Source organism: Myxine glutinosa, chromosome 8 (assembly GCF_964187855.1).
Source record: "Myxine glutinosa chromosome 8, kmMyxGlut1.1, whole genome shotgun sequence".
NCBI lineage: Eukaryota > Metazoa > Chordata > Myxini > Myxiniformes > Myxinidae > Myxine > Myxine glutinosa.
This window is the reverse complement of record NC_136268.1, coordinates 5,279,051-5,289,919: the sequence shown is the minus strand read 5'-3', so window position 1 is coordinate 5,289,919 and position 10,869 is coordinate 5,279,051. Positions and strand designations below refer to the sequence as shown.

Here is a 10,869-nt window from a genome sequence, read left to right as displayed (position 1 = left end):
TGAATTAACGCCAGGGGGGTTGACTCAGCCTGTCATCCTTCCGAGGTCGGCAAATTGAGTACCAGTTCACTGGTAATTCCCTGTGTGTGGCAAGAGGCGACTAACAAAATTGGCGGTTGGAAGGGCATCCGGCCATAAATCATTGCTTCAAAAAGAGGACCAAGGTGCCCAAAAATAGACCAACCCCTGCTTTGCAGGAAAAAATGTGCTCTAAAGGTGGTTCATCGTCTTGATAGGTCATGACAAGTGAATAAACGTTTCAAGAACTGATACTAGATGGGTCGCCACTCCATCCGTCGCAGGATACTCAACTGAAGATTATTTGGACAGGAATTTGTAATTGTTCAGGGTGCCAGAAATAACTAGATTTCTTTTTGTGTATTATTTTGTGGGGAAGACAACATTGTATGCTGTAAGTCCAGCAATGACCAGTGCTGGCAGATAGGTCTTGCGGCCTGCTGTCCGTCCGACATCGATGCTTCGGTCTGCATGCGAAACTCCATGGTAGCAATTTATAGCTGGGTCAAGATTCGATATCCAGGATGAACAGCTCAAAACCAAAACAAACCTAAAGTAAATCTTCTTTTTTCATCATATCTGCAACTTGACTCACCATTTGAGTTCCACGTAAATGAGGATGATAAATTTGCAGTTCAGAATTTTGTCATCTATGTTATCCAATAACATGAAACGGTGTGTATGAACCATTTAACGGGAAATGAAATAGCACAACAAGGCCTTTGGACCAAACTAAATAAAATTTACAAATCTAGTCTTTACAAAAATTATCTGGCTCGCCTATTTAAAAATAAGGTTGTATCATAAATAGTTTTTTTGTTTTTGTTTTTTTTTGTATACTGAATCGAGGCTCGTGAAAGAGCTAAAAACACTGCATTTTTGCTAAATTTTCACATTAAGAAACTAGAATGGCGTGAATGGTGGAGCGCATACCTCCGCCATGCTGAACAGTTTATGGTTTCGATCCCACTGATAGTTCAAATCTGGATTCGGACCTGAACCAAAATCTTACAGACTTGGTCTTGTCACCTAACCAACTAATTCCCAAAATTTAGTCATAACTCGTCCACAACCTTTTAAAATATCATGTTATATATCGCTTTTCACCCGATCTCTCAATGGTGAAGAACCACTGGAAAAATTAAATAAATCTCATATCCGAATCCATATTCAGATCTTCACCAAAATCGAATCGATTTGTCCTTGTCACACACACAACATGTCCACCAAGTTTAGTCATTACTTTTCCATAACTTTTTTTAATATCATGTTATATATCGTTTTTCGCCCGATCTCTCAATGGTGGAGAATCACTTAAAAAATAAATAAATCTCATATCCGAATCCATATTCAGATCTTCACCAAAATCGAAATGATTAGTCCGTTTCACACACACAACCTCTGCACCAAGTTTTGTCCAAATCTGTCCACAACTTTTTGAGATATCCTGCTATGTATCGTTTTTGGCCCTATCTCCCAATGGTGAAAAATCATTTAAAATGTTCTACTAGCCGGATCCGAATCCGGATCTTCACCAAAATCTAATCTTTTCTTCCTTGTCACAAATGCTACCTCACTGGCAAATTTGGTCCGAATCCGTCCACAACGTTTTGAAATATCTTGTTCACAGACAGACAGACAGACAAACAAACAGACACAGACAGACAGTGGTGAAAACATTCGGTGGCGGAGGTAATAAACACTGTTCATTGCAAAATGTTAGTGAAATACCAAATACTGTGGTGGGAAAATTAGCATAAACATTAATACACATATCGATTAAAAAACCAAGAATGTTTTGGGTTCAGTGAGCTCGGATCTGAATAATCTGCAATTCCTCAAGATTAAACATCCGTTTCCGCCTGTCGGTCGACAAAGTTGTTGTTGCTGGGCTCACAGTTGTTGCTGCATGACTTCTGCAGGGACAGAGACCTACTACTCCTGGTGTCATCAAACTTCTCTTGGTTGGAAAGGTTCTGCAACTGGCTTTGCTCCCCAGTCTGGCTGGTACAGCTCGGGATGTGCAGGTACTGGGCCTGCTCATCGGCATCTGCTTCACGGTGGTAGAAGTAATTGAAGTTAGACACGATGACCGGAACCGGAAGTGCGATGGTAAGAACTCCGGAAATTGCGCACAGCGAGCCAACGATCTTTCCCCCGACGGTGATTGGCCACATGTCACCATAGCCCACCGTCGTCATTGTGACCACGGCCCACCAGAAAGCATCGGGGATGCTTTTGAACATGGATTTGGGCTCATCGGCCTCGGCAAAGTATACAGCGCTGGAGAAGAGAATGATTCCAATGAAAAGGAAGAAGATCAGGAGGCCCAACTCCCGCAAGCTGGCCTTGAGTGTCTGCCCGAGTATCTGCAAACCCTTGGAATGGCGGGAGAGCTTGAAGATGCGGAATACCCGGACGAGGCGGATGACTCGGAGGATAGCAAGCGACATTGTCTGTTGCCCACTACCTTGCTGTTTGGCTAGCTCAGTGCCAAGTGTCACAAAGTAAGGCAAGATTGCTACAAAATCAATGATGTTCATGATGTTGTAAAAAAATCCCATTTTGCTCGGGCACGAATGGAATCTCATGAGGAGCTCGAATGAGAACCAGACGATGCACACGGTCTCGATGATAAAGAACGGGTCTGAGAATGAATTTGACAAAGGCAGTTTTGTTCCGTTGAGTTGCTCAATCCAGGGTGCATTTTCCATTCGGAACTCCGGCAAAGTCTCCAGGCAGAAAATGATGATAGACACGAGAATGACCAACACCGAAACAATGGCAATGGCTCTTGCAGGACTCGAGCTTTCAGGGTATTCAAACAAGAGCCAAATCTGCCTTTGGAATTCACGTTCAGGCAATGGCTTCTCCTCTTCCTGGATGAAGCCCTCATCTTCCAGTAACCTTGCCAAAGCAGCATTGCCAAGGTCATAGAACTTAATTTCCTCACTGAAAACATCAGTGGAGACATTGACTGGCCTTCTCAAGCGTCCACCTGACTGGTAATAGTACAAGATTGCATCAAAGCTTAGCCGGTTACGGTCAAAGAAATATTCATTTCTGAGGGCATCAAAGTAGTGCACGCGGCGTAGTGGATTTCCAAGAAGGGTGTTTGGAAACTGGGCAAGGGTCTTGAGCTGAGTTTCAAAGTGCAAACCCGAAACATTGATGATGACGCGGTCCTGAGAATCAGACATAACCACGTCTCTTTCGGTCTCTTCTGATAAAAGAGCTGCTTCGTCCATGATGTCTAGTGGCAATAACCTGTGGTAGGTCTTTTGGTCCACTCCGACGTGGCCCGGTTGTTCGGCGTCAAACCAGCCTCTTGTATGGGTCCGACATCATGCATCCCTTGATGAAACGCTCCGGCACAGCCTCCCGGGGGAATAGGATGATACACACGACAATAAAACTCCCCTGATAAAACAAAGACGCACAAACGTTAGACAGCATAGCGTGTGGTCTTTTAAATATCTTGTATATAAACAACCAAATGAAAATAGAAAACTTGATTGACATGAAAAAATTAAGTCCTATTAATGTGTTCCTTGAGGGTGTGTAAAGCATTATCTAAAAACTATAACGGCACTCAGTAGAGAGAGCCTGGTTGGCCATATCTCCCAATGGTGAAGATTCACTTTTAAAATTCTACTCGCTGGATCCGGATCTTCACCAAAATTGAATCGATTCTTCCTTGTCACAAACACAACCTGTACAACAAGTTTTGTCGAAATCCATCCGTAAGTTTTTGAGATATCCCGCTATGTATCGTTTTTGGCCCGATCTCCCAATGGTGAAGAATCACTTAATAATTAAATAATTGTCATATCCGAATCCATATTCGGATCTTCACCAAAATCGAATCGATTCTACCTTGTCAGACACCCAACCGGTCCACCAAGTTTCGCCCAATCCGTCCACAAATTTTTGAGATATCCTGCTATGTATTGTTTTTGGCCCTATCTCCCAATGGTGAAGAACCACTTAAAAAATTATAGTAGCCGGATCTGAGTCCGGATCTTCACCAAAATCTAATAATTTTGTCCTTGTCACATATACTACATCTCTGCCAAATTTCGTCCCAATCCGTGCACTACGTTTTGAGATATTTTGTTCACAGACAAACGGATAGACAGACAAACAGATATGGGTGAAAACATAACCTCCATACAACTTTGGTGGTGGAGGTAATGAAATGAGTAACCTTGAATTGTAATATATCAAAAGTGTGTTAAACAGGTGGAATCTATAGAAAGTCACCTAAAAACAAATTTTAAAACGTTGTCAATGTGGATTACACAATGAATGAAAACTTTCAGTGGGTTATGGAATAACCATTTTAAAGTAATGCTCCAATGAGTAGTAATATGGAAACTTGGACATTTGAATCCCAATAAATCTATGCCTATAATAAAATATAATTTACACGGAGTTGAGAGTGATCTTTGTTTGATTTCATGATATTTCACTTTGGGTACAGGGAATGATGTGTATGAGCATTAACTGTTGATTAATAATGCATTGACAGACATAGTTCCCCAAGGTAACGGAATGTTGAAATTAGGAAAATCCTTACAGGTCCAAATTACACCAATGTACCGACCACACAGGTACTTATTTAAGTGATGGCAAATCAATGAAGGAAATAAAAAGAAATCAAATAGCATGTTCAAGGCAAATGGAATTAACCAGATTCAGTGGCGTTGCGGTTAGAGCATATATCGAGTCTGAGAGGTCGGCGGTGTGATACTGACCTTGGCCTAGTCACACCAAAGGCTTCAGAAATGGCAACTGCTGCTTCATTGCATGACACTCATCATAGAAGAAGGGTGACCACACTGTAGTTACAACCTGCGACAAAATCTAGTAACGCAGGTTCTCATCCGCAGCTCAATGGAATACTGCTCTCCCCTGTGGGATGGTGCACCTGCCTCGCACCGAGCTCAGCATCACGCGGTTGGAAACAAAGCTTTCAGAATCATTGGAATCTCCTGCGATGAAGCTGATTCTGAGGGCGTTTCTCTCTTTCACCGAAGGCAGGTTGGTGGACTTTCTGTCTTCGACTGACTCCTCTCCGGCCTTGCTCACCCTGCTCTGCCTGTGCTCTGTTCCCCAAATATTCCTTCAGGACACACAACATCTGCCTGCAGCCCTCTTCTGGTGAAACTGCCAAAATCAAGACTCTCTGTTCACCTTCCATCTTTTTTCCCACCTCTGGAACAAACTCCCACACTCTCTTCAATCCCTCTCCCCCCTCCAGGTCTTTAAAACAGCTGTTCACCACCAACCCTTATCTTCCACCATCCAAAACCTTGATCTTTTCTACCCCCATTAAAACACCCCAAATCCGCCTCTTTCAAGCCCCAACTTCTTTCCTGAAATTCCTCGTCGCCTAGCCCACAGTCCTCCCCCTTCCACAGATCGACCGGCGTCCTTGTTCTCTTCTGTTGTTGTGCTTGTGTGTTTCCCTCTCTCTCCCTCTTGTCTCCCGCTCACTTAATTGCATGTTTTGTGTGTCTGTGCATGTTTTCGTATTCAGTGTTAGCTCTTACACGAGCCTCGATTCTGTATACACACAAAAAAAAAAAAAATGGGCTGATTGGGAAACGTTCATTTAAAGCACGTAAAAGATGAACATCACGATTGGGAAACAGTTAATGTGCTATTAATAAATTAACTTGACACCTCATTGTGTGCTAGTTCTGATGTACCGTGAGTTATGATGGGCTTTATTAAACCTTACGACATATGATTAGATTAATTCAACATATGATTAGATTAATTCGACATATGATTAGATTAATTCGACAAATGATTAGATCAATTCGACAACTGATTAGATCAATTCGACATATGATTAGATCAATTCGACAAATGATTAGATCAATTCGACAACTGATTAGATTAATTCGACATATGATTAGATTAATTCGACATATGATTAGATTAATTCGACATATGATTAGATTAATTCGACATATGATTAGATTAATTCGACATATGATTAGATCAATTCGACAACTGATTAGATCAATTCGACAAATGATTAGATCAATTCGACATATGATTAGATTAACTCGACATATGATGAGATTAATTCGACATATGATTAGATTAATTCGACATATGATTAGACTAATTCAACAACTGATTAGATCAATTCGACATATGATTAGATTAATTCGACATTTCATTAGATGAATTCGACATATGATTAGATTAATTCGACATATGATTAGATTAACTCGACATATGATTAGATTAATTCGACATATGATTAGATTAATTCGACAAATGATTAGATCAATTCGACATATGATTAGATCAATTCGACATATGATTAGATTAACTCGACATATGATGAGATTAATTCGACATATGATTAGATTAATTCGACATTTGATTAGATTAATTCGACATATGATTAGATTAACTCGACATATGATTAGATTAATTCGACATATGATTAGATTCATTCGACATATGATTAGATTAATTCGACAAATGATTAGATTAATTCGACATATGATTAGATTAATTCGACACATGATTAGATTAACTTGACACATGATAACATTAATTCGACATATGATTAGATTAACTCGACATATGATTAGATTAATTCGACAAATGATTAGATTAATTCGAGATATGATTAGATTAATTCGACATATGATTAGATTAATTCGACATATGATTAGATTAATTCGACATATGATTAGATTAATTCGACATATGATTAGATTAATTCGACATATGATTAGATTAATTCGACATATGATTAGATTAACTCGACATATGATGAGATTAACTCGACATATGATGAGATTAATTCGACATATGATTAGATTAATTCGACAACTGATTACATCAATTCGACATATGAATCGATCAAATCGACATATGATTAGATTAATTCGACATTTCATTAGATTAATTCGACATATGATTAGATTAATTCGACATATGATTAGATCAAATCGACATATGATTAGATTAATTCGACATTTCATTAGATTAATTCGACATATGATTAGATTAATTCGACATATGATTAGATTAACTCGACATATGATTAGATTAATTCGACATATGATTAGATTAATTCGACAAATGATTAGATCAATTCGACATATGATTAGATCAATTCGACATATGATTAGATTAACTCGACATATGATGAGATTAATTCGACATATGATTAGATTAATTCGACATTTGATTAGATTAATTCGACATATGATTAGATTAACTCGACATATGATTAGATTAATTCGACATATGATTAGATTAATTCGACATATGATTAGATTAATTCGACAAATGATTAGATTAATTCGACATATGATTAGATTAATTCGACACATGATTAGATTAACTCGACACATGATTACATTAATTCGACATATGATTAGATTAACTCGACATATGATTAGATTAATTCGACAAATGATTAGATTAATTCGAGATATGATTAGATTAATTCGACATATGATTCGATTAATTTGACATATGATTAGATTAATTCGACATATGATTAGATTAATTCGACATATGATTAGATTAATTCGACATATGATTAGATTAATTCGACATATGATGAGATTAACTCGACATATGATTAGATTAACTCGACATATGATGAGATTAATTCCACATATGATTAGATTAATTCGACATATGATTAGATTAACTCGACATATGATTAGATTAACTCGACATATGATGAGATTAATTCGACATATGATTAGATTAATTCGACAACTGATTAGATCAATTCGACATATGATGAGATCAATTCGACATATGATTAGATTTATTCGACATATGATTAGATTAATTCGACATATGATTAGATTAACTCGACATATGATTAGATTAACTCGACATATGAGGAGATTGATTCGACATATGATTAGATTAATTTGACAACTGATTAGATCAATTCGACATATGATTAGATCAATTCGACATATGATTAGATTAATTCGACATATGATTAGATTAATTCGACATATGATTAGATTAACTCGACATATGATTAGATTAATTCGACATATGATTAGATTAATTTGACATATGATTAGATTAATTCGACATATGATTAGATTAATTCGACATATGATTAGATTAATTCGACATATGATTAGATTAATTCGACATATGATTAGATTAATTCGACATATGATTAGATTAATTCGACATATGATTAGATTAATTCGACATATGATTAGATTAATTCGACATATGATTAGATTAATTCGACATATGATTAGATTAATTCGAGATATGATTGGATTAATTCGACATATGATTAGATTAATTCGACATATGATTAGATTAATTTGACATATGATTAGATTAATTCGACATATGATTAGATTAATTCGACATATGATTAGATTAATTCGACATATGATTGGATTAATTCGACATATGATTAGATTAACTCGACATATGATTAGATTAATTCAACATATGATTAGATTAATTCGACATATGATTAGATTAATTCGACATATGATTAGATTAATTCGACATATGATTAGATTAATTCGACATATGATTAGATTAATTCGACATATGATTAGATTAATTCGACATATGATTAGATTAATTCGACATATGATTAGATTAATTCGACATATGATTAGATTAATTCGACATATGATTGGATTAACTCGACATATGATTGGATTAATTCGACATATGATTAGATTAATTCGACATATGATTAGATTAATTCGACATATGATTAGATTAATTCGACATATGATTAGATTAATTCGACATATGATTAGATTAATTCGACATATGATTAGATTAATTCGACATATGATTAGATTAATTCGACATATGATTAGATTAATTCGACATATGATTAGATTAATTTGACATATGATTAGATTAATTCGACATATGATTAGATTAATTCGACATATGATTAGATTAATTCGACATATGATTAGATTAATTCGACATATGATTAGATTAATTCGACATATGATTAGATTAATTCGACATATGATTAGCTTAATTCGACATATGATTAGATTAATTCGACATATGATTAGATTAATTCGACATATGATTAGATTAATTCGACATATGATTAGATTAATTCCACATATGATTAGATTAATTCGACATATGATTAGATTAATTCGACATATGATAAGATTAATTCGACATATGATTAGATTAATTTGACATATGATTAGATTAATTCGACATATGATTAGATTAATTCGACATATGATTAGATTAATTCGACATATGATTAGATTAATTTGACATATGATTAGATTAATTCGACATATGATTAGATTAATTCGACATATGATTAGATTAATTCGACATATGATTAGATTAATTCGACATATGATTCGATTAATTCGACAAATGATTAGATTAATTCGACATATGATTAGATTAATTCGACATATGATTAGATTAATTCGACATATGATTAGATTAATTCGACATATGATTAGATTAATTCGACATATGATTAGATTAATTCGAGATATGATTGGATTAATTCGACATATGATTAGATTAATTCGACATATGATTAGATTAATTCGACATATGATTAGATTAATTCGACATATGATTGGATTAATTCGACATATGATTAGATTAATTCGACATATGATTAGATTAATTCAACATATGATTAGATTAATTCGACATATGATTAGATTAATTCGACATATGATTAGATTAATTCGACATATGATTAGATTAATTCGACATCTGATTAGATTAATTCGACATATGATTAGATTAATTCGACATATGATTAGATTAATTCGACATATGATTAGATTAATTCGACATATGATTGGATTAATTCGACATATGATTGGATTAATTCGACATATGATTGGATTAATTCGACATATGATTAGATTAATTCGACATATGATTAGATTAATTCGACATATGATTAGATTAATTCGACATATGATTAGATTAATTCGACATATGATTAGATTAATTCGACATATGATTAGATTAATTCGACATATGATTAGATTAATTCGACATATGATTAGATTAATTCGACATATGATTAGATTAATTCGACATATGATTAGATTAATTCGACATATGATTAGATTAATTTGACATATGATTAGATTAATTCGACATATGATTAGATTAATTCGACATATGATTAGATTAATTCGACATATGATTAGATTAATTCGACATATGATTAGATTAATTCGACATATCATTAGATTAATTCGACATATGATTAGCTTAATTCGACATATGATTAGATTAATTCGACATATGATTAGATTAATTCGACATATGATTAGATTAATTCGACATATGATTAGATTAATTCGACATATGATTAGATTAATTCGACATATGATAAGATTAATTCGACATATGATTAGATTAATTCGACATATGATTAGATTAATTCGACATATGATTAGATTAATTCGACATATGATTAGATTAATTGTGTTTGCCTCTAAATCTTGTGTCCCAAACCCATCCCTCTCTGTACCCACCATACCCAGTCGTACCCTGCTGCTCCTGGACTCCGTGTCCTTTCCTCCTGACAAGGTGGAAAAGTTTCTGTCAACCCTCGACTCTGATTCTGCAACTGGACCCGACGGCATCAGCCCACGGGTCCTAAAATCCTGCTCTGCTGCTCTATCTCACCCTCTCTCTGTTCTCTTCACCCTCTCTTTTGCTCAAGGTCAACTGCCATCTGCTTGGAAATCAGCCAACATCACCGCTTTGCACAAAAAAGGTGCAAAAACAGATCCTAGCAACTACAGACCAATCAGCCTTCTCCCAATTATCAGCAAAGTCATG

The 10,869-nt window shown here is 35.3% G+C and overlaps 1 protein-coding gene across 1 annotated transcript in view; it reads right to left on the bottom strand.

Annotated features, from left to right (window-relative positions):
• Positions 1 to 217: 217 nt before the first annotated feature.
• The window catches only part of LOC137414353 (potassium voltage-gated channel subfamily A member 3-like), a 99,226-nt gene continuing 88,574 nt past the window's right edge, over positions 218 to 10,869 (bottom strand). The window contains exon 2 of the mRNA XM_078782881.1: positions 218 to 3,438. Within this exon, the coding sequence (XP_078639007.1) occupies positions 1,863 to 3,266 (1,404 nt within the window). The 5' untranslated portion in view covers positions 3,267 to 3,438 and the 3' untranslated portion in view covers positions 218 to 1,862. The remainder of the gene's footprint in view (positions 3,439 to 10,869) is intronic.